Below are 25145 nucleotides of genomic sequence, written 5' to 3'. Positions count from 1 at the left end.
GAGGGACAGAGTGACCTGGGAACCCTGCTGGGTGCACCCTCTGTGACCCCAGGTTTCAGGCTCCAAGCCCCCCAGCAGGCTGATGTGGGATCCTGGCCACAGGGCAGATGTGCAGGGGCCCAGCCAGTCCAGGCAAACCCAAAGGGCCAGTCCCACCCAAAGGGCCAGTCCCACCCCAGGAAGCAGTCAGGGTGCTCCCATCACCGTGGAGGCAGAGCTGGGAACAGGATTTGGCCCAGCATTGGGAATGGCACAGCCCCAGCTGCTACAGGGGCACGGTCAGGGCTGAAATGRCCATGGCAGTGGACAGAGGGTTGGAAAGTTTCCATCCCAGGATGTATCCCCCATAGGAGACCCCAATTTTCCCCCCACAGCCCTGCGGTGCTCCAGGGCCAGCATCCTGCAGGGACAGGGGAGCACAGWGGGGAGTGTGGGAGGGCCCTGTCCCCATTCTGTAGGGTTCTGTAGGGTCACCTGCAGGGTGACACCACCTCCATCACCACCTCTGCAGGGCAAGGCAGAGACACCCAAAAATGTCTCTGAGTTGGTGCCCACAGTGAGCCCCTAGCCCACTCTGCAGAAGAGCACACAGGGAGGTGTTTGTAGCCAACCTCTCAAACTTAAAAAAAAAAATAAAAGCTTGATCATAAATAATGATTATGTCAATTGATGAATMATTTTTACTCCCTTTAGGTCTCAAGTCATATTTAATAGTGCCATAATTGTGGTGTGAAGAATCCCTTCCTCACTTGTTGTATGTTATTAAAATTGGAGCCAGTTAAAATTATCATTTTTTTTAGAAGGACAATCTAAATGACAGCCACCAGAATATAGAAAAAGCTCCTGATATTAAAAGGTTGTGATCAGSCCTTGTCTCCCCCACTCTTTCACACACACAAACCCCACAAACAGCAGTGCCCAAGTGTGCAAAGCTTTGTTTTCACAGCCCAAAACCCATAACACCAGAGTGACCTTTCACATAACACTTGTGGAACCTTTCACACTGAGCTCGGAGTCTTTCTCCRAGTGAAAATCACGCCTTTGAGGTCAGTCCAGACATGTCAAATGCAGGATTTGAGACTGAAAAGAAAAACGTCCGAGATAATAAAACACATACTTCTCCCTCCAGGGAGAATTTACAGAATTACTTTTACGATCAGAAATAATTTATTGATGGGAAATGAGATGCCAGTTAAGGAAATTCACCATCAGTCCCAATCATTTGTGAATGGCTCAGGACTCTCCAAGCACTTGGAATCCTGCAGCTCTACTCAGCAAGAGCCACACCAGATAGGGGCCAGAGTTTGGGTTTGTCAGGGGAAATGTTAATCAGGTCCTGAAGGTCCTTTAAACAGCCCGTGTTTTATGACAGGATGGGCTATGGCTGAACCCACTCCAGTCAACGCTCCTTCCATGGGGTGGAGAAGGAAATACTGATGTGTTTGCAGGCACTGGTGAGGTCAGAAGATCCTTCAGAGCCTGACCATGAGAAATGCCAAGTGAGTCCCACCAAGGCATGGGATCAGCCTGGTCAGTCCTTTCCTAAGAGGGCTGGAAAGCAAAAAAAGACTATTTAAGAAAAAAGACTATTTAAAAAGAAAGATTATTTAAAAAGAAAGAAGCAAAGGGCTCAAGATTGATGAGGTGGGCAGTAGCTCATATTTACATATCTGGGGCCTCCTTGACAGCAGAAAAAATAAGTTAGCCCAAAAAATAGGAATCTAATCTGCATTCACTTCCCAGCCTGTCAGAAGGGCTCGGTGCAATGCAGCCTCTCTTGGCTGCACCGGGGTGTCCCACCGAGGGACCCCACCAATAAATCTGTTCAATTTCCTGTTATGAGAAGTAGACAAAGAGCCACGACCAGGGATGGGCAGAGCTGTCTGCACAAGGGAAGAGCCTGTGCTCTCACCCCAAACCCCAACCCACCCTCTGYGAGGTTAGCAAAAGTTCAGTTCACTTTGGGGCTTTTTTTCCCGTTATTTCTCCTTTCCGTGCCTTCCCGTGGGAGCTGGAAGGAGACAGGACAAAGCATTTCTTTCCTGCTGGCAACGAGCAGCCCTGAAAGTGTCACAAAAAGTTTGCTCTGGAGAGCTTTCCAGTGCGAGGGTGTGAGCTTGCAGCCCCTCCAGATGTGAGTAATGCCATGACATTTTTAGTGGCTCTGTGGTTGGTGAGAATTTCTTGGCATTTCTCTCCAAGTGTTCTCTCTGCACCGCTCCTTTCTTGCTTCCTTCTCCCCTCCATCCAGTGCACTTCACACACACAGAAAAGGAAAGATTTCAGAGAAAAAAGCCTTTTTTCCCCCAAAGCCCTGAGGACCTGCACAATGGTGATGGCATTGCTGCTTGATGGGGTTCCTCTCGGGAGGTGACATCAGCACCCCAATCCCATTGTACCCATGGATGATCCTGATCCTGCAGCCTCTGGCCAAGACATGCTCCCTGGTATGAATTTTCCAGAAGCCCAGCAGGTCCACACCAACATTTGAAAGGGATTAGGGTGAATGTGGTAGCACTGCAATGTGTTTCGTGAAACACCCTTGCTTTGTGAAGGGATATTTTCAGAGTGCTGGGAATTCCCCCACAGCATCAGGAACCTCACTGGATCATCACAAACATTTCAAAACCTTTTCTGGAAACACGACCATGGATATAAATCTGTTCATTTGCATTTTTGCATGCTTTTTTTTTCTTTAGAGAGACCCAAGATCTATGAGAAGGAAACAGATTTTGACAAGATTGTGCGGGTGGAGTTGAGAAGCAAACACAAAATCCAGTGCACAGCCAGTGGGAATCCCGAGCCCAGGATCGAGTGGAAGTGGCAGCCCTGCAACCTCACAGGCACCCTGTAAGTGGCACCCCAGGGAGGAACCTGTCCCTGAGATGCTGGGGGGTTTTAAGGCAGGTTTTCTATCCCCTCCATCCTGTTTGTCTGAGCTCAAATCACAGGCAGAGGGAAGATCTCCAGGGCTCTGAGCCCAGCTCTGGCTGGGTTTGTGCACCCCGGGTATTACCTGAACTGTGTGAAATAAGCTTAAAGTGACTAAAAATCATTGAATTTTCTTTGCCTTGACCAGAAATGTCCCTCTGACTTTCCCAGACTTTTCCTTAGCCCTACTGAATGCTGTGAATGTGCTTGACAAAGGGAAAAAAAGGAAAACCAGCAGGATTTATGGGCAGAGCTCTCACACCTTTAGCCCTGCAAGCATTGCCAAGCAAACTTGCTGAAGGCTTGGCTTCCCTAAACCCACCTGGGATTCTCTTCCAAGGGCTGAGTACAGGCTCCTGTGGCAGCAGCTGTGTCCCAGTAGCTGGAGAAGGGAATTGTGCCTTATTGGGAGCCCCTCTGTGCTGGGGGCTAAGGTGTGAGCTCACAGCAGTCACTGAGGCAGAGCTGCCAGTGAGGAAGGAGGCCAAGAAAAGCATCGGAGGATTTGCCAACAGGAGACTTTGCCTTTGCTCCTGCAGTTCCCTGAGCACGGAGAGGCCTTGGATGAGCCCTGGGTGCTCCCCTGGTAGCCCCAGGGACCATGCAGGAGCCAGGTCCTGCACAATTCCCACCACTTCAGCTCCTCCCTGCCATGAAAGGGATGAGGCCAGGTTTTCCATCCATAACAAAAATGAAAACAGGTTTAGATAGCAACAGTGGATAGTTCCTTATTTTCTCACCCATTTATTKCTGGGAATGGCCAGCCAGGAGCCAGGGGAAGGCACAGAGAATTTCTTCCCCGGGTTCTCTGCTGCAGCACAGGGATKCTGGGTGATCCATTGGGCTGGGATGACCCTGTGTGCCTGCCCAAGGGAGGAATCCTGTGGTTACACCCTTCTGTGGGAACAAACAGAGATTTGGGGCTTGGTTGGCCCTGCAGGGCAGGAGGAGCACAGAGACTGCTGCCTGGGAGGGGCTCAGGAGGGGCACAGTRGGAACACCCCATGGAAACAGGTTCTGCATCCTCCAGGAAAGCCACAGACACGACCCCAAATCTTTTCCAGACCTTTCTGTCTGGGAGGAGAGAATTGCCCASGAGTGCCAAATTCAACCAGACCCAAAGCAGCGAGCTGCTGGCAAAGGACCTCACATAACCCTGCTGCAGCTCTGGGGCTCTCTGATCTTATCACTTGAAACACAATTGCAGAGTGGCTCAACCTCTGCTGGCCCCAGGGCCAGCCTTATCTTGCTGCAGCAGAAGCTGGAGGAGGATTCCTGTGGGAAATGACACAGCCCCCGTTTCCTCCTGTTGTCCAACTTCCTCTCTCTCTCTTTCTCTCCCCCACCGTGCCTCAGCAGTGCCCTTTGGATCCCTGAGCACCAGCATTGTTCCTCGGGGCTGGGTTGTGATTTACTTCCTCTRAGCTTTGTCCCCTCACACTCAGGACAGGATTGTGCCTCGCAGGAAGTCCCTCAAGACATCTCCTGACCAGGCTGGAGCTGTGCTCAGGGTGCTGCCCCTGCCTTGGCTTGGGTGCCTTTGSCTGATTTAGGGAGGAATTTTCTGCAGCATCAGCCCCTATAAAAGTCCATATCCATTTTACCTCCAGAAAACCCGTGGTGCACCAAGAGCCTTTGCATTTCTAGGAATGAGCAGAAATGTGTCTCTGCTTGGTTGTTTTTTTTGTTTTTTTTGGTTTTTTTTTTGAGTTAAGGAAGACAGGAAAGCCAGAAATCATCCCTGGCTGGTGCAGATGGATCATCCCACACGTTCTGCTCCCTACCCATACTCCAGRGTGAGGATTGGTAACTCTGCTGTGGAATGTGCAGCTTTAAAGGAGCCTTCTGCTCCTGTGTCCCAGTATTTACCCACTCTACTCCCTAAGCCCTCGCTTCCTGTTGGGAGCTGAGCCCAGACAGACCCTCAGCATCACCCACCTCCCCAGTCTGGAGTGACTGGCATTTGGAATTTGGAAATATAACCCMTATTAGCCTGATTAAACTCACATGATTTTATTAGCTGCCCGGTATTCCCCATTTTTGAGCTTTGGGACRTTTGAGGGGGTTCATTGCTGGTTGTGGGATGATCTTTGCTTGCCACAAGGAGCTTTGTGAATAATTTTGAAATGCCAGGTGGAGGAGTGGAGGAATTTCACAAACAGTTAACCGACTCCAGCAGCTTTTAGGACCTAAGACTATTGGTCCCAAGATTATTGTCTGAGATTTCCATTCTCYTGCCCCAATACACCTCCCTGCTTGAACACCACCTCTGCTCTTCTACCTCCAGGTGCAATCCCGAGGGGCAAAAAGTCATGGTTCAGGAGAACACAGTCCTAGGAGGAAACAGGATCAGGAGCATCAAGAGCAGCCCCATAAGGCACGGGGATAAAACCAAGGTATGGGTGGGGCGGGATGGGATGGGATGGGATGGGATGGGATGGGATGGGATGGGATGGGATGGGATCCATGGGATAGGATAGGATGATGTCAGGGGATGTCAGCCGTGGTTCCCAAGCTGCCGAGGGTTCCTCGCATGCCTGGAATTCCCCAGCACTGGGCTCATCTCTGACCCCTGCTGTTCCCAAATGCCGGCATGCTGGCAATGATGTCACACCCCCTGCTTCCAGCTCTCCCAAGGCTTTGGGGTCAAAACCCTCTGGGCCTCCCTCAGTCCTGAGAAAGTGTGAGAGCGGTTCAGAGTGAGAGGCGCTGAGACAGAAACGCTGAGAAGGGGCTCAGAGCACCTCGGAGCTCATGGGACACTTGGAGAGCTCCTGGTTCTGCCCCACCATGCCCTTCCCCTCTCTGCCCTTCCCCACTGTGCCCTTCCCCTCTCTGCCCTTCCCCACCCTGCCCTGCCCCACTGTGCCCTTCCCCTCTCTGCCCTTCCCCTCTTTGCCCTTCCCCTCTCTGCCCTTCCCCTCTCTGCCCTTCCCCACCATGCCCTGCCCCACTGTGCCCACTCCCAGCAGCAGGAGCTGACCCAGCGTGGCCATGGAGCCCTGCAGGGCCCCAGGTACCTGCTCTGATTTTCAGAACATGCTGGTCTCGGGCTGCCAGCCACCATCACTGGGACAAGGAAGGAGGGAAGAGCTTCCCCCTGCCTTTCCCTGCCTGCTGCCCCTCCCAGCAGCCCTGGGATCCYACTGCCCGTGTGAACTGCAGGGATCCCAGCCGGGAATGACCCATTCAGTGTCCCCAGGTGTGCCACTGGCTGATGTTCCACATGTCCATGCTGAGAATCTCCTGTKGATTCACACGCTTCTGGCCCTGCTGGGCTCCATCCCAGACCCTGGGATTCCCTGCAGGGCTTGGTGGCTCCAGGGGAGGATTTGCAGCTGCAGGTTTCAAGGTGGATGGTGCAGATGTGTGGGAAGGTCCATCTGCAYCAGCCAGGGATGATTTCTGGCTTTCCTGCCTCCCTTAACTCGGAAAAACTGAGTGAAGACACAGCTCTGCTCATTCCTAGAAATGCAGTGGCTCTGGTCYCACCACAGGGTTTCAGGAGGTAAAACCCTGTGAGGTGCTGGGTGCTCCAATCCTGCTTTAGTCCTGAGCACGGGATCATCCCTGAGTTACTCCCGTGCTTAAAGTCAAGCACAAAGCTAAAGTGCACTTCTGGACTGGCTCCAGACTAAACCAGCAGCTGGCAGGATCAGTGCCTCAGCTATCTGCTCYTTCTCAGGGAGACTTTCCAGTTCTACACATGATCCAAAGCTGAGCTCCGAAAACATGGGGCTTGGGCTGGGAAGGAGAAAATCAGTGTTCACCTCTCATTCCTGAGTTTTTCCWTKACTGGGAGATATTTAGAAATTGGAYTTATTTTGATGGCATAGTGGCCCTTAAGCTCTGGTTTTAATGTATTCTTCAAGAATTTTAGATCTTAGGTAAAAGCAACTCCCTACAAAGTGCTGATTATTTATAAAAATGGAGGTTGGTGACATTGACCTGCAGAAGTTCTTCTATTTCTAAGATTTTCTGTTTGCTGCATGGGCTGACAAGGGCTTAGACACTCTCAGGGCTACTGTTTCACTCCAGAAATATACACATAAATATATCTATATACAGTCTGTCTAAATTTAGGATCTGGTGTCCCAGAGCTGAGTTTAAGTCTTATGATCAGTTCTGTTATTCCCATATAGAAGAGAAGGRTTTCACAATTGCTGTGGCTCAAAAAATATCTGTTGGTTGCTGAATTGTGGCAACTGCTCCTCCCTGTGCCCTGCACAGCCACCTCTGCCCTTTCTGCACACTCCATGCATCCCCAAGGGTTCCTTTTTAGACACATCCTAAAGGGTTGTAGCCCAGCCTTTAACAGCCCTTTACCTTCAGCTTTCACATATTTCATGATTAAAGTTACCAGCTACATAATTTTACAATTTACAGTATATTCATGATTCTCTCTCACTGGCTGAAAACAGAGTCTGAGGTGTTTCCTATTACTTTGTGAGTGCTGATTAAGATTTATTCAAATTATATCACTGAATTATAGGAATCTCAGGTTTAGCACTTCCCTGCTTACATTAGCAGACAATTCCTCTCCTTCCTCCTTTCTGAAGTCCAAGGCTCTGTGTTAATTACATTATAAAATGTAATTTCTAACAAAGACACCCATGAAAAAGTCTTCAGACTTTTCCTTGGGTTTTATCAATCGTTATTGCTGCCGGGAGTGGAACAGACAGGAAACACCCTGATCCATTCCCACCACGTCCCAGCAAGAAATTCACCTACATGGACTGAGCAGATGAAAAAATAAMGATGTTGGAGCCTGAAATTTCAATGGGCTGTGTTAGGAACCTRGGATTTGCTGAGTTTGGGGGTTTTCCTGTGGGATTTGAGCCTGACCACCATGAACAGGAGGTGGAATTCACCTGGCTTTAGGATTTCTCAGCATCCCAAAGTTCACCCTTGGGAACTACAGCAATAAATGCTGGTCCAGCCACATGTGAAAACATTCATTAACTACTTGGAGCTACTAAAAATATGAGAATAACTCCCCTGGAATCACCAGATGCATAAACCCATCCAAAGCAAGCTGGCAGGGCAGCAAGCAGGGCTTTTCCTTTGGTTAACACTCCTTGATCTCATGAAGCTCCTCAGCCAGGAGTGCCATGTAAAACTGAGCTCTCTCTCATCATCCTCATCATGATCATCCCATGAGTATTCCACAGATAAAGTGAATTTCACCTCTTCCTGCCTTCTGAGAGCTGAGTCTCATTCCTCAGGAGAAGCACATGCCTATGAAGGAYGAGGTTATGATGGGCTTCCCTGAAGTTTTGCTCAGATTGTGGCTGAGGCAGCTGCACTGTGATAATTTCATTTTCCTGGTGGTTTTGTGAGTCCAGCTTTTCCCTTTGGGATTTAAAGCATGTTGTGGCTCCTCCCGATCCTCTTTTCCCCACCAGGTGGAATACCCAGGACTGACAGCAGGAATTGCCTGATTTTTCTAGGAGCTTGGTTGCTGTTTTATTTTCTTTTCTATTAGCAAAATAACAAAACTGGCCCGAGCTTGGGACCAGCAGAAGAGACTCATGCATAATTCAGGCCTCATTGGGAGGTTCTTTTCATCTCTTTTCTCCCTTTCATGTCTATGTGAGAGTGGCCGGGCCACGTGGGCGTTTCTGCTGGTGAAATTCACAACCACAAAAAAAGACCCTGACCCAAAAATGCCAAGTTTAGACCTCCTGCAGGAAGAAAAAAACAGCAGTGGGATGTGTGTGGTGAGCAGGGTGTGAGCAGGTGCTGGAATGTGTCACTTTGGGGACCTCCTCCAGCCATGCCAGGCTGTGCCCAGAGAGGGGGACGGTCCCACYGAGGGTTTGGGACACAGCAGCCACGCCCTGGGGAACCAGGAGCACATGGCACTGTCCTTGGTGGGGCTGGAGAGAGCCTGGCCAGCAGCAGGGACAGCAGGAGTGGCCCTTTGCCCTCGTCAATCCCTTCTCCACAGTCACTGAGGGGACAGCAGGRGTGCCAATCGCTCAGGACCAGGATTGCCCCACCCGCTCCAGGCCCAGAGAGTCACCAGTCCATCCACAGTACAGCTCCCCCAGTCCTGCCCAGTTCCCAGCCCAGCCCAGCCCCTTTCCTGAGCACCAGCTCTGCCCACTCTGAGGAAGGCTCTGCTTGCTCCCCCTTCCCATGGAGGGGAACACCCCTGCCCAGGATGGGAGCAAAGCTGGAAGTTCTCCGCCAGCTCTCAGCCTCCCATCGCTCACCATCAGCCCATCCTTTCGCATGTTTGGGGTGAATGAACCCAAAGCCTGGCTCGGGGCTGTCAGCCATGGAAACAAGTGTCACCRTGTGCCACTCAAGCAGATGGATCAGGAGTGAGCTGAGTGTTTTCTGGGCAGGGTCCCTGCTGAAGTTCCTCCAACCCCGCCTCCCTGCAGCCGCCTCCAGCCCAGCTCTGCCACAGGCAGACAGCTGAAAGTTTTCCACCCAYGTTTCCCACTCCTCGCCCACGGAGAGCTAACGAAGTGCAAGGGAAAGGATTGTTAACGAGAGCTCTTGGAGGGAGGGATTAGACAAAGGCAAGGGAAAGCAAAGGAGTAACGGGAGATATTAATTCAGCCTGGCCCCAGCTTGAGAAAAGGTCTTGTTGCTCTGTCCTTACTACAAGATGTCTTGAAACACTCACGGTACACGGCTGGGGAATGTTCTTTGGCTGCTGCTAAAATAACTTTATTTTATCAGTTCAGGAACATTACAGTGCAGGATAGACAGACTTTACTGAACTATTCCATCAGGAGTTTTCCCAGCAGCAAGCTCTATTTACTTAGCAGAGCTTCTCTTCAGAGATCAGTCATSGTATTCCTTTCCTTATTGAGTTTTAAAGTTCATTTATTCTTTCCTAGTAATTATTTATTAGCTAATAATCCCTTCTCTGGTGGTATTGCGGGGCCTTTGGGTTCAGCAATAGGAAATGGAGCCCAGAATTCCAAATGTAGCACAGACAATGCAGATTGAGCTGTGTGGGGTTTGGGATGCAGGGAGCTCCCAGGATCCCATCCAGCTSTCCTAGGAGGATGTCTAGACACAACATGCCAATAATTTGTTATTAATTAGCATTGTCCCAGTGCTGCCTGCACAGGAGCTGAGGGTGGGAYAGCTGGGGACAGCTGGGMACGTGTCACCACCCCTCACTGGGACAGGGATGGGAAGAGAAACTAGAAACTGCACATTTCCAGGCTGGAAATGGTTCATTACTGGCATTTTCAGGGCAGGGACACAGAGTTTTAAGGCAATTTCAGGTTTGACATCAGCATTGTTACTGAGGCTGAGCAGAGAGTGCTATACTCGGGGCTTTCTGAAGGCAGGAGAAGCAGCTTGGGGTGAGCCCTGCCCTGGATCGGGGAATCAGAGAGGGGTTTGGGGTGTGAGGGACTCACAGCAGCTCATCCAGTGCCACCCCTGCCATGKCAGGGACACCTCCCACTGTCCCAGGCTGCTCCCAGYCCCAATGTCCAGCCTGGCCTTGGRCACTGCCAGGGATCCAGGGGCAGCCACAGCTKCTCTGGGCACCCTGTRCCAGGGSCTSCCCACCCTCCCAGGGAACAATTCCTTCCCAATATCCCATCCATCCCTGCCCTCTGGCATTGGGAAGCCATTCCCTGTGTCCTGTCCCTCCATCCCTTGTCCCCAGTCCCTCTCCAGCTCTCCTGGAGCCCCTTTAGGCTCTGGGAGGGGCTCTGAGCTCTCCCTGGATCCTTCTCCTCTCCAGGTGAGCACCCCCAGCTCTCCCAGCCTGGCTCCAGAGGGACTCCAGCCCTGCAGCAGATCCATGGCATCCACTGGATTTTCTCCAACACGTCTCAAGCTTTTCTATNCTGGCTCTGATTCCAGGAGTGGAAAACCCTTCTCCAGGTTCAGGGACTGAGCACACAAAGGGATTATCCCTCAGAATGTTTCCACTGTCCCCTAAAGGTCCCTGGGTTTTGGAGCTGTGCCCCTGCAGGGAGCACACAGCAGCACAATTGATTGATTGATTGATTGATTGATTGATTGATTGATTGATTGATTGATTATACATCAGCGTGAAGGAAAGGCTGAGGCATAACGACTGCGAGGGATTCATCTCACTACAAGAAAATCACCCAAAATGCTGAACTGCCAGCTCTGAGATCACATGGAGATCTCTGCTGGGGGCTGTGGTTTAAAAGTGCCACTTTGGAGGGCTCTGGGAGATGCCAGCTCTGGGCCAAGGCAGGAAGGTGCCTCCTCTCTGGTACTCAGGTGTGTCACGAGCTGCTCTCCATGTGCTCAGCAATGATTTCAGCATCCAAACATCCTCCCCAATGGAGACAGGAGAGACTTTCAGCCTCCTAAAGATCTCTCCCAAAGCTCTAACCCTTATTTCCTCAGGAAAATGCCCTTCAAWGTGCACTTTTGGGAGGTASAGCTCAGATTTAAGAGGTCCCCAAGATGTCCAAGGCAGGATGAAGATGGGCATAATTTTACAGCTCCCCCTTTCCAAGTGTTGAATGTCCTGCTGGGAATTACTCTCTCTCTATTCCCCAGTAGATTTTTCCCCCAAGGATTTGTCCCCAGATTGTTTCCCACCATCAGTTACCATCCCTTTCTCCTCTACATCTAAACACAACTGAGATTAGCTCCGATGAGGTTGCAGGATTGCTATTTGCTCTTTCTTTGTGTGTTTTCCCACTGCCCTGCCAGACTTTTCCTGAGTTATGGAGCTGGAGATGTCAGCATCTGTCTGTGTGTGTGTGTGTGTGCTCAGCAGCATTTACCTCTGGGCCACCAAGCAGCTCGAGGCACTGCAGTGCTCACAAGAGCCACAGAGTCACTCCAAACACTTTGGACACTCTCCAAAGTGGATATTTGATGATTGTGACTGGCTCTGCAGCGTTATCCTCCACTTCCCAAGCAGAGCTGTCACTTAGCAAGACTAATTGCTGTTAAAAAGCTGTCCAGATTTATCCCCTTCTGTCCTCAGCACGTCCATTTGTGTTGGCTCTCGCTCTTCGCAGCCATAAAACCCTCATATCCAGCAGTGATGAGAAGAAAGGGCTTGGTCCTGGTTCAGCAGGAATCCCAAAGGCAGCGGCTGCTGCTCGGGGCTCTGTGCTCGTGCACAGCCCGTGGCACGGGGCCACCGCTCTGGGACAGCACCAGGAGGCTGCTTTTATAGCCAGCCTGCTTTTATAGCCAGGCCAGAGCAATTTTCACATCATAAATCACTCACAGCTGCTCAGCTCATGCTTTGCTGGACACCAGCACTGCCTTTGCCGCTCCACTTTTTCACCCTGAAATTTGGGGGTTCCCCCATTCTTGCGTTTGATACCCACAAAAAGGGGAGATTTTCCCCCCTCACCTGTTATTGAGCTGAAAATGCTCCTCATCAGAATGTCAAATGCACGTGGGATCAAAACCTCTGGAACTCATTTCCCTGCGGGATTTAAAACGACAGATCTCAGCAAATGTGAAATAACTCCAAAAATACATCCCACACAGCTCCAGACACACTCATGGGGCAGCTCGAGGAGSGCTAAAGGAATGTCTTGTGTGAGTTTAGTTTAGGATATTAAAAAGAAAGTCCAGAGATGCTTCTGTGCACTTCAAAGAGCTCTCTGGAGATAAGGACCAGAGGGTGTTACAGGTTTTGATTCTCAAAGGCCTTGGAGAGGACGGCAAAGAAAGCGATATTTGTTCCAAATGTRAGGGCTCAGAGCTCCTCAGGTGCACGGCTGCAGGGGAAGCAGAGCAATCCTGCAGCAACATCTCTGTCCTGGTGGCTCAGGCCCTGCTTTCCTGCTCTCAGGATGAAGGAATAATAGGAATAATTAAAGGCACAAAATGTGGATATTCGTGGGAGAGCCTGCGAGGCTGCCCCGTGACAGGACAGGGCAGTGCCACAGGGCTGGGCCTGGCCATGGGGAGCACAGGTTCCTCAGGACGCATCTGAGTTCAGCCCCAGGGGGAGGAGAACCACTTCTTTTCCAATGGTGAAGCTCAGCATAAGTTTTCCTTCCCCCTCCACGATCCTCCCTTTCTGCTTTTGCAGCTCCTGCAGAGCTTCCTCCSTTCCTGAAGGAGCCCTGCACAGCTCCAGGCAGGGCCATGGAATCAGGGGGCTCCCAGGCCCCAAGGGGCCCGTCCTTCCCTTCCTTCTCTGAGGAGAACAGCAGAATCCTGCAAAAATCCTGCAACAGCCTATACCACAGGCATGGGAATTACCTGCTTCCCATGAGAACGGGGATTCTCCCACAGCTGAAGAGCAGGGAAGAGGATGGGTGCATGTGGGGCTGCATTCAGGTGAATCCTCCAGCTTTTTGCTGATGTTGTCAAAGCCTTTGGCACTGTCTCGAAGGAGGACTCTGTTTTTCATGGATGAGACAGGAAAAAAAGGAAGGGGAAGGTTAGGAATGAGTAGGGAAGAAAATCAGCCGGGCTGAGATGATGAGAGACCGAAATTCAAACAGGAGCACCTTTCTGTCCATGACCTTCACCCTTATTAACCAGAAACAACTTGCTTAACAATTTTTCTACCGTAACACACTCTCTGCCAAGGCTACCCCACCCTCAGAGCCTTTCCCTGTTTTCTCTCACTTGGCAGATCGTGAGCACCCTCACCACGGAGAACAGCAGCGCCTCAGGAATCTTTTACTGCGTGGCCTCCAACAAGGTGGGCGAGGAGGAGCGCAGCGTCGAGTTCTATGTGTCAGGTGAGAAGCACAGAGCTGGTGCTCTGCTCCCCCTGAGTCTGACAGGGCTGCTGAGTGCTGGTTCCCACYCCTGACCACCCCAACCCCGCAGTGCCAGGCTCCTCACCCCACACAGGCTGGGCCAGCTCAGGTGGATGTCCCCAGCAYCAGACCCCATGTCCCTTCTGCCCTTCCCGGCTGCAGCTGCAGCCCCAAGTCCCTCTGTGTGTGTGTGTGTTAAAGCAACACTGGTGACATTTGAGCGCTGTCCTTGGAAACCTCTGAGGCCTTTGTGGTKTTCCAGAGGCCTCAGGAGAAGGGCTGGTGTCCAAGGAAGCCGGGCACAGCAAAGCTGAGCCAGGCCAGGATCTGCCCCCACACAGGGCTGGCAGCGCTGGGACACGGCAGCTCTGCCCTTAGTGCAGGGAGGAGCTCTCCAAAGAACACAAACCCAAACAAAWATCTCCTTAACCTTTCAGCACAGGAATTCTTGAGCAGTGAGATCAAGCTCTCCATCATGCTTTCAGCAGAGATGGCAGTTTCAAAAGAGAGGGGAGTCCAGGGACGGCCTTGTTCAAGTGCTCACCCAGAACAAACTGAAACATTTCTGTGCTCACTTTCTGGATGAGTGGATGTTGGCTGGCAGGATTTGCATCAAAATATCGATTTTTAGAACAAGGAGTGCAGAGGTGTCCTGGAAAGTAAATGTCTGATTCTCAGTGGCTGGTTCCTTGTCCCTGGGCTGGGAGGGCAGAGCTYGCTCATGGCTGGGATCTGCACTCCTCTCTGCCCTCCTGGGCTCTTGGATCAAAAGGAATCCAGCACCTTTAACATCCTAATACCCAAAAATGGGCTCACCACACTCTGCTCCTGCTGCGGTCACACCCAAGTGCCAACAGGACAAATGCCACCCAACAATAATGAAGGTGCTGCCATACAGGGACAGATTTCACCTCCATCAGAGCTCCTTTGTGCTGYCCCAACGGAGACAGTAGAGCTCCTAAAGATCTCTCCCAAAGCTCTAACCCTTATTTCCTCAGGAAAATGCCTTTCAAAGTGCACTTTTGGGAGGTAGAGCTCAGATWTAAGAGGTCCCCAAGATGTYCAAGRCACAYYGRRCAAGGTGCATTGGATTRTTTTGTGTCRATCCAGCCAAAGCAGGCTGAAGATGGACATAATTTCACACCTCCCCCATTCCAAGTTTTGAGTGTCCCCATGAGCTGGTCCTGCTGGGAATTCTGCCAGCTGAATGTTTGGGGGATGTTTGGGTGGGTTCCCYGCAGCTGTTTGTTCCCAAATGCCTCTCAGAGCTGCCACACTCTGTGACTAAACCCAAAGCTGCAGCAAAAAAATCAACCACGAGCATAAGGTCAGATCCAAAGGTTGGATCATCCCCTGCACCTTTCACAACTCTGGTTTATTTTAATAATAAATTTATGTAGGGGTTTTTTTTCCAYCCACGGTGAGCTCATATTTCAAATTTTTTATTTTAAGATCAATCTAGTGGTGCTTTGAGACACAAGTGTTGTAATCATGCGATTTTAATTACGAAGGAAATGAATCACTGGGTGAAATTACTGACAGAGGTTCTGGTGGGAATGTTTCTACCAAAGCAAACCATGAGGGGAATTGGGCTTGGCAAGACAGATTTATTCCAGGGAAGGGAAAACTGGGAGTCTGTACCATTCTGGGGAAGAGGCAGATGCTGACCGAGCATGACTGGCTTTTAGAAGTGCTGGATTTAAAAATAGTGGTGTTTATGGATTAGAAAGGAATGAAAACTTTCTAAATGTGGCCATCCTGATGCTAAAGTAGGTCATGCTGCAGCAGGAGAATGCAGCATTGACCTGTTCCTGGCTTCCTCCACCGGGGTCCTGTCTGGGTGCTGCTCCAGCAGGTCCAGGCTCTGGGGAGGGATCTGCAGGTGCTCACACCTGGAACAGCTGGAGCAGGMTCCAGGGTACCCTCCCCACGAGTGTCCTTCTGTCTCAGTGTTGAGGGACACTCAGGAAAGCCTGTGAGGATCCAAGCACAGGAAATCCAACAGCTCAAGGGTCTGAACTGGTCCCATTATGATTGTGAGGGGTTCATTCTGTGCAGTTGAACCCAAAGGCTGAGACTTCAGGACATTGGGGAAAGGTTTGCAGCACCCCAGAGCTCTCTGCAAAGCAGCTGCAGGTTGTGGCACCCCACAATTAACTCAGCAAGCTGTTGATTTTAGACCTGATCTCAACAAACAAGCTGCTGCTCCCTGAGTTGCTGTCAGACATTCTGTCTGAACTGAGCCTAACTCCCCTGTTCCTGGTGAGGAATCTGGAGATGCTGCAGGRGTTGAACTCCCTCAGAGCGCTGTCCCACGGGGCAGGGTTGAGGTGTTTGCCCAGGACAWGGCAGAGTGTTCCAGGGACACTTCCTCAGGTGTTGTCCCTGCTCTCTGGGGATGTGCTCACTTCACTCCTGTTTTCATCGCCACCACGTTCATTTCAGAAAAATTAATTTCTCCCAATGGAATAATTGTCAGCAACCATTTTGTTCTTCCACTGCAGAGCCCCCACACAAACTCCCACGGACACCAGGAATAGCACTGGGCTCTATTTTTAAATCATTTCTCTGCCAGCAGAGTTTTTTTCACGAAGGGTCAGTGGGGTTTGGAGATYACTCRGAATCCARACCTTATAAGGGGTCCAAYGTGCTGAGAACATCATCCTGCAGASACAGCCCCTCCTGCAGATGTCCTGCCTGTCACTGTCCCTCTGCAGCCCCCTGGAGTCTCTCCGAAAGGGATTTCTTATCCAAGGTGTTCTGGCCTAACTCCCATTCCAGGGTTTTTGTTTTGTGTCAGTCCAGCCCAGATCTGTCCCCAGCCTGCCTTTCCCACCACTGCTCTGACTCCAGAGCTCCCATCTGAGCCTTGGCTGAGCCATCAGCTGCTCAGAAATGTCACTGTCCCCCTCCAGCTCCAAAGGACATTCCAGGCAGGCTGTGGCCTCGCAGAGCAGTGAGAAGCTGTCCTGGTGTCTCCTGAATGATTCTCTGCCATGGATAAGTTATTTACCTTCTAATCTCTGCTCTGCACCTTGCAAAGGGCAGCTCTGCAGAGCTCGAGGTCCAGAGTAAATCAAATTCCAGCCTTTGTCTGACTGCACCGCATCCAGAGGAATGGGATCCCACCCAGCTGCAAACTCGGAATGTTCTGGGAATAGAAATGAATTATGATAAGGATAACAAATAATAACCAAAGCCCTTACTTGAAGGGTTTATCTGATTGCCAAAACAACTGAGAAAAATGGAGTTAAAGATTTCTGCCCGAAAGAAAATATTGCATTTCCACCAGGAGTTAAAAATCTGCTCTCAGATAGCAGAACAATGGATGAGCTGGGYTTTTGTAGGATTTAGTGCCACTCCAAAGTGCTCTTTCCCGGTGTGCTGACAGCATTCCTGACAAGCACCCCTGTCTCAGAGAGTGGGGCTCACCCTTCCCCATCCCCTGTTCCGATGGCAGCCCCCACCCCAGGCACGGGGCTGGGATTGGGCTGAGAGCAGGAATTTTCAATCACACAGATCATTGTGCAAAGCGCAGGAAATGAAAAACAATTAACTCCTTGTAAATACGAGCCAGAGCTGCCTTTGATTCGTGCTGCTTTTTTACCTTCCCCCAATGCCTCCTTTCCCTCTTTTGCCGCGGAATCCCGCACGACAGAGGGGGAAATTCGCAGCTACTGCACTGTAACACAACACCAAAGACAAATGTTTGGGGGCTGCTGATAAAAGGGAAAAGGCTCTGTGGTGCATTCTTTCAGCCAGCTCATGAGGAGCCTTCTAAAACACCAGATCTGCCCAGAGAAAAGGAGTGAGCACCGCTCAGCCTCAGGATTATGCAAGCAAAGTCTGAGAGATGAACTGACTGAGAATTTGCTCTCCAAACTGCACTCACTCCCCAGGTAATCCAGGCAGGAGGGGGAAAGAGACAGGAGAGCATGGAAAGAGAGAGCAGAGCAACTTATTTTTTTYCCCCTTCTCTCTTTTTCCTTCCACTGCAATGAAAATCAATGAATATTCTATTGGAGCTGAAAGAGCTGCTTGAAAGGCAAACAAGATGGGAGAGAATAGCACAGGTTCCAGCTAAAAATATTCAAAATGCTAAATAAAAAATGTCAGGAGAAGGAATGATAAGAAAAACAAGGCAGGCCTCTGCTCCCAGAATGTTAAGTTGGTAGGAAAAAAAAAAAAAAAAAAAAACCCTGGCAACTTTCAAGTCCAGCAGCAAAGCAAAACTGTGGAGCATCCTTCAGAACTCAGGGCTTGGGAATGGATACATCCCATCCATTGGGAATTTGCACCAAAATCACACACAGAATCACAGAATGAAGCAGGCTGGAAGAGACCTTCAAGATCATCAAGTCCAGCCCATGGCCCAACACCTCCTCATCACCTAAAYCACGGCACTGAGGGCCACACCCAGTCTGATTTTAGGTGACTCCACCACCTCCCTGGGCAGACCATTCCAGTGTGTGATCACCCTCACAATGAAGAATTTTTTTCTGATAACTAACCCAAGCTGTGCCATGCCCAAGGCAGTGCCTAATCCCAAAGAATGCAGCACTTCTCCCCTTTGAGAGATTCAGGAGAGATGGGAAATGCTGCTCCTGCCACATCTCACTGTTTTCAGTGCTCTCCATTGTCCCTTTAGAGGGGTTTTGGTGGCCTCAGCCATCCCCCCACGGTGCTCAGCAGCACTGGGAYATGCTGGCAGCACAGGACAGCGGGAGTGAGGAGGGGATGAGTTACACCAGGCAGCCTGAGCACACAGCTGGCACCAGGAGAGAGCAGCTGAGTCTCACTGCTCCCTGCAGAGACTAAACTGGGGTTCCAGCACAAGGAAAGAGGAGAAAAAGAACAATTCCCACAGCTGTGGCCTCAGGGGGGCTCTTCTCTTTCTGATCTTTTGTGAAGTATTCCTGGTGTCAGTCTTTAAAAACCGTGAAACAAAAGCTCATGGGTTCTACTCCAGATGACTCGTGGAGAGACTTTTAATCATCTCTGAGAGCTCCTCTGGGGCTCTGTATTTTATGGAATACATGGTTTATTATAGGGCAGATTGGTTATTTCAACAGCCYCACTATTTCTGCTCAACCAGAGTTTCTGCAGAGCCTTTTGCAGCAGGAGCCCCTGACTGGGTTCCATGTGGGATTTGCAGGTGGCAGGTGCAGAGCACGCTTGTTCTGCTCTCCCTTCTGTCCCTCTCAAAGCCATTTTATCCTGGTTTGAGAGGGCATCTCCCAGCAGCTTGGTACTGAATAATTGGTACTGAATAATTGGTACTGAATAATCTCTGAGACTGATTCTGAATAATCCCTGAGATTGGTACTGAATAATCCCTGAGATTGGTACCGAATAATCTCTGAGACTGGTACTGAATAATACCTGAGACTGGTACTGAATAATCTCTGAGATTGGTACTGAATAATCTCTGAGACTGGTACTGAATAATCCCTGAGATTTGTACTGAATAATCTCTGAGATTGGTACCGAATAATCTCTGAGACTGGTACTGAATAATACCTGAGACTGGTACTGAATAATGTCTGAGATTGGTACTGAATAATCTCTGAGACTGGTACTGAATAATATTTGAGATTGGTACTGAATAATCTCTGAGAGTTAGGGCAATATTCCTGTTCAGAAGGTGGCCCAGAGTGAGTCCCCTCAAGGTGTCCCTTCCCTGATAACAGTGATAAAAGGTTCCTCACAACTCTCAGCTGCTTCAAAATCCCAGTCTAACTGACAGCAGAGGAATTCCAGGTCACTGTGCTTATCCAGGCACTTTCTTTCAGGTGGACAGATCYCTTAAGTTAACAGAATCCAAAGGGAATAAAGTGTTTTCCAGCCCAAATTCACCTGCAGGTGTCTGGCAGCTACTGCAGGAATGCAGGCTCTGGCCTTCCACTCAGTTTTTTCTTGTTTTCAAATGGATTCAGTTCACCACTTCAAGAAAATTGCCNTTTTTTTTTTTTTTTTTTCCTGGAGTGAAAAGTCACTAAAAATGTATCAAGAAACAGCTCCTGGAGTGAAAAGTCACTAAAAATGTATCAAGAAACAGCTCACTCTTTCGTGGCTAGGTTGGAGTTATGACTCAGAGTATTCCTCTGCTAAATATAAGGACTAGGACATCATTGGATCAGTTAATCCATCAGTGGTCAAGTAAATATCCAGTGAGGCACGTGATGAAAATAAATATTGGCATAGCTGGAATAAGAGAGAATTGAGGAGACTCTTGAGTGGTGAAGAGGGTGCTGCTCCTAGGGGTCCGAATGGGTTTCTTCATTCCTCTGCAATTAATACTTTCAGCCCTGATTGCAGAGAGGGAAGAGCTCACAAACACATTTGTGTGCCTGGATAGAAAGAGCTCCTGATTAAACTCCCTCAGCCCATTAACTCCTTCTATTTATAAGCTTTCAGTCCATTAGTTGGAAATGGGATAGTTTAGAATCCTGAGGGCTGGACTAGCCCAGGTCAGCACTGGGCAGTGAGAGGGACCTTCCCTGCCCTAATTCCCAGCTCCAGTGCCTGTTCCCATATGCAAACATGTCCTCATTAACCTGGCCCCTTCCACTCCTGCTTGAAATGTGACCCCAAATAGCCACCAGCAGCCAAAGATCTTCTCAGGCGGGATTTCATTCCAATGCTGTTTCCCTTCCTTCYAGATGTGCCATCTGGGCTGCAAACAGCCCCGCAGGTCACAGCCATCGTGGGGAATGACGTGCAGCTGACCTGCCGGGCCTCCAGGTACATCTACACCCACCTGGGCTGGTTCTACCCCTCCTCAGAGCCGGCTCCCGGCCACTCAGTGCTCAGGAAAATGGGCAAATATTCCATCTCCGTGACTCTGCTGATCCCCAAYGTGACGAGGGAGCAGAGTGGGCTGTACAGATGCCGAGCCCAGAACCAGCACAACAGCACGGACACGCTGGAGCAGCGCTCCCGGCTCCTGGTCAGAGGTACGGGCAGGGGGACGGGTCCTGAGCCAAACTCTGTGTCCTGCTGCACTTTGATTTGTTATTTACTGTGTGGATAGACAGCTTGACATGCACAGCACTGCTGGGTTGGGATGAAATATTTGCCTCAGCCAGAAAGGTGATTTCAGCAGTGTTTCGTCTGCCCAGCTCCATGGTGGGTGCAGATTTAGAGCTGAGTGAGGACACCTGCCTTGGCACTGGCCTTGCTCTGCTCTCTGCATCCAGACACTTCTCTTTCCTCTCCTGTGGCAGATGTTCTTGTTCACTCAGAATTCAGTCAGATTTCCACCCCCACACACACCTACACAGCTCGGCTGTGGGAAAAACACAGCTACACTGGGAATGCCTCCGCAGAGAACTGGAATTGTGATCACGTTTTCTGAGGATGGCTGGGTCTGTTGTTTGTCTGGCACATGTCAGGCGATTCTTGTGGAGAGCACTCATGGAAATGCCCCTCCAAACCAGCCTTCATTCTCTTATTCAAACATTTTGTATCTTCTAATCCCCCTCATCCTCTTGCCTTAGTGCAGCTTCGGGGCACTTTTTACACTGTGCTTGTGATTTTATTCATTGCTGTTCTGCAGCTTTTATAAATGAACATAAAGTGGGGCTTACCATGGTTGTAGTAAGSAGAAAACTGCACTCCCAATGGAGGTCATCAAACCTTTAGAACTGCTTCCTCTTTGCCTCCTCCTTTCTYTTTTTTTGTCTTCACTCTGCATGTGCACCACCCACTCCTTGTCCCTCGTTTGCTTCAGGGGATGAGGAGTTGGAGCTGCAGCCAAACCTAAGCTTAGTCAGTGTGAAAATAAACCAAATAAACTCACCCACTCCTCCCAGAAACTGTGGGGGATTTCTGATCCACGATCAACCCAATCTTTGCCACATCCAGCCCAGAGAGGCCATGCAAGGAGGGGAGGGGGCCAAGGTGAGGGAGGTGCCTCCCCAAACCTGACTGGGGRCTCTTCTCCTTTGTGGCCGCAGCCAAGGCAGCGCCCTACGTGATCCAGAACCTGACRGACCTGGAGGTCAACATCAGCGGCAAGATCCTGCTGGAGTGCAAGGTCAGCGGCACCCCCGAGCCCCTGGTCACCTGGAGCAAGAACGGCTACCCCATCTCAGCTGCCTCAGGTGAGCTCCTGTCCCCAGAGCTGCGTGGGACCAGCAGGGTCACCATGGCAGGACCTGGGACTGACCATGACAGCAGGGCACACACACAAATCTGAGCATGGCAGAGCACTGCAGGGCCTTCGGCTTGAGGTGGAGGTCAGGGGAAGCTCCTGTGGGCACAGCCAGCCCAGCCCAYGTGAGCACAGCAAAGGAAATCAGAGAGCACTGCTCAGGCTGYTTGTGGGAGAGCAGAGTCTGGGTAAAAACTGAGCCACAGGGCGTGCCTGTGCCAGGTGGGCACAGAACTGAGCCACAGGGTGCGCCTGTCAGGTGGGTCTGGCACACAAGCTGAGCTCTCAGCTCTGCTGGTGACAATACAGCACAGCAGAGTCACCCAGCAGAGTGCCAGGCCATGGCACATCTCTCATTTCCCCAGCACAGCAGGGAATGTGCTCCCAGCTCTGTGGGGACACAGCCACCATGGGCAGGGGGTGGGGCCTCCTTGAGGAGCCTGGGACTCCTTCCCAGCTCTGTGCCACAGAATCCTGGAATCTCCTGAGCTGGAAGGACCCACAGGATCACCCAGTCCCACCCTGGCCCTGCACAGACCCCTCAACAATCCCAGCCTGTGCATCCCTGGCAGTGCTGTCCAAACGCTCCTGGAGCTCTGGCAGCCCCGGGGCTGTGCCCATTCCCTGGGGAGCCTGGGCAGTGCCAGCACCCTCTGGGGACAGAAGAACCTTTCCCTGATCTCCATCCCAAACCCCTGACACAACTCCAGCCATTCCCTGGGTCCTGTCCCTGCTCACGAGTGCAGAGATCAGAGCTGCCCCTCGGGAGGATGTCAGAGCCCTCAATGAGGTCTCCTCAGTCTCCTCTTCCCCAGCTGAACACACCGAGTGCCCGCAGCTGCTCCTCACACAGCTCCTCCAGACCCTTCCCACCCTCCTGCCTTCCTCTGCATGCCCTCCAATGGCTTCATGTCTATTTTATATTCTGGTGCCCAAAACTGCCCCCAGAACTCAAGGTGAGGCCGCCCCAGTGAGTCTCTCCTGAGTCTTGCCATAAATCATGGAGAATCCCATGTCAGCAGCCAGTCCTGTGACTTTAATTTTGCAGCTTGGACTAGGTAGGAAATCCAGGATCATCCATAATTCAGATCAGAATGTTCTGAGAGAAACTCTTTATAGCTACTGAAATTTTATAAATAATTCTAGAGGGACAAGCATGTAACTCATCCAACCAATGGAAACATAAATAAAATATTCGGAAAAAACACCTCAGGGTAAATATTTCAGCACAGTGCATGGCAAGTTGTGTGCAGTACTCTTGTTAACAACAATGGGATTCACAGGCAGAACATCCAGAAATGCAAAATTTTGGATTCCAAGCCTGACCCGTTTCCCTATTTCTACCCCAATCATCCCCTCAGTGAAACAGGAGCTCTTGGTGCAGTGCCACAAATCAGGRAAAATTAAATTGGGAAAATTCAATGGAGGGAAGTACTCTCATAGGTGATATCTAGACAGCCTCTTCTCTTCCCACTYCACCTCCAGCCCCTTGCCTGTGAATCCAGGATTGCTCCACACAGTTCTTTTTCCARGGACATTCCACATGTTGGAAGTCCCATCCCTTCCCACAGCCCCCAACAATTCTACCAAGTTCCCATCTTTCCCAGTGCATCTTCTCACCATCAGACAACCAATCCTCCCATCCCTTCACTGACTTCAGAGAATTCCAGGCTCTGCCCACTCTAAATTAACAACCATATTGCTGTGGGTTAAATAATTCCCAAGCCATTTATTCAGGTGTTGAAGAGAAAATATAAGTCAGGGAAAGGTTGTTGCCGGAGAACAACGAGCAGCATAGGATTAAATGCCCCCTGAAACCAGCATTGGCACGGATGGGAGCTGACCTTCAGCCCTCTGTCTCCTAAAAMCTTTTTTGGCAGGGAGGTTAATATGACAGCATTAACCAAAATGCCTYAAAACAGGAATTTCCATGGAAAACAACACCCTGGTCATYGAGAGAGTGAAGAAGGATGACGAGGGGCTCTACGAGTGCCGGGCCTCCAACGACTTGGGCCAGGACAGCACATCAGCCTTCATCAAAATCCAAGGTGAGGGAGTGCAGACATTTCAGAGAGCTCAGCCAGGGCCTCTGGACACGTTCCCAGTTTGGCTGTACATCCTGCTGCAGGTTCTGAGGAGAAATCCAACATCGAGGTGATCATCCTGGTGTGCACCGGGCTGGCTGCCACGCTCTTCTGGCTCCTGCTGACCCTCTTCATCCGCAAACTGAGGAAGGTGAGAGAGCTGYCCCCCTGCACAAAGCCTGGCATCTGCCTCAGCTCGGGGTCACAGCGGGGTTTGGGACACAGGGTTGAAACACTGGGAAAAACGTCCCTGTGAAATTCAGTCTGRGGTTTGTGTTGACTTTTCCAGAGATTCCTTGCACTTTGTGGTTCCCATCCACTTCTGTGGAACCATAAAATCAGATTCCTCCCTCTTTATGAGTCAGACTGGCTTGTGAGAATAACAAAAAAATACCCTAAATCCTCTAAAATGAGGCTTGATTTCAGCACTTGTCTCTAAAATATATTAAAGAAAGATCCCAGGCTGTCTGCTCTTGGAATGAGCTCAAACCACACAGCTGATTTTGTCTCCAAGCTTTGCTCTTTTTTCACCTCCCTTTGGTGACTCAAAAGAGTAAACTTGCAGTGAAATTCCGAGGAATTTGGGCCTGTATTCCCTGAAACAAACAGCAAACAGAAAAGCCAGCCCAGCTCTTTGCTCTGCTCTCACCAAGCCGCAGTCCCAGTGCTGTTCTCCAATATTTGAGTAAAATTTCCTCTCCTCTTGCAAACACAGGGATTAAATCCACATTTTCCTGTTTGACCTCAGTTTAACAGAGCTGTGGGCAACACTGAATTTCCTCTTACGCTTCTTGCACACCTGTGCAAGGCTGCTCACAGGACCCATCCAGTCACAATTTCTCACTTTAGCAACATCAGATGTAGCTATTCCCTGCACTTTTAAATTGCAGTAAGTTGTAGCCATGAACTGGGAGCCAGTGGAGAGTCAAGGCTGCAGGACAAAACACGGTGAAAATACCAAAATGTGCCCCTGGCAGCGCAGCTCCAGGAGTTGCCATGGAAAGGCAGTGATTTTTGGCTGCTCCAGGTGGAAAGCAGCGATAAATTCTGTGTCCTCGGTGTTTCCCTGTGTCAATCAGTGCCTCTCCAAGAGCCATGGAGGCAGCCATACACCAACATTTGTGTCTCAGATGGGGAACAGAGGGAGGAAGCTGCAGGGAGGCATTCCTGGCTCTGAATAAATTTGCCTGGAAGGCAGGAACCCCCCAGGCTGCCGACAGCTCCCTCCCTCTGGAACTGCAGCAGAAACACSCGCAATAATTTGTGCAC

General features: G+C 50.4%; 1 protein-coding gene across 1 annotated transcript in view; it reads left to right on the top strand.

Annotated features, from left to right (window-relative positions):
• The window catches only part of LOC130575916 (vascular endothelial growth factor receptor kdr-like), a 73687-nt gene that overhangs the window by 17046 nt on the left and 31496 nt on the right, over positions 1-25145 (top strand). The window contains exons 6-12 of the mRNA XM_057370157.1: positions 2700-2850; positions 5219-5327; positions 13508-13616; positions 20300-20593; positions 21596-21742; positions 23715-23840; positions 23921-24027. Coding sequence (XP_057226140.1) covers positions 2700-2850; positions 5219-5327; positions 13508-13616; positions 20300-20593; positions 21596-21742; positions 23715-23840; positions 23921-24027 — 1043 coding nt within the window. The remainder of the gene's footprint in view (positions 1-2699; positions 2851-5218; positions 5328-13507; positions 13617-20299; positions 20594-21595; positions 21743-23714; positions 23841-23920; positions 24028-25145) is intronic.

Source organism: Malurus melanocephalus, unplaced genomic scaffold, assembly GCF_030028575.1.
Source record: "Malurus melanocephalus ecotype Western Australia unplaced genomic scaffold, MMel_1.1 scaffold_120, whole genome shotgun sequence".
Lineage (NCBI taxonomy): Eukaryota > Metazoa > Chordata > Aves > Passeriformes > Maluridae > Malurus > Malurus melanocephalus.
This window is presented reverse-complemented; position numbering and strand designations above follow the sequence as displayed.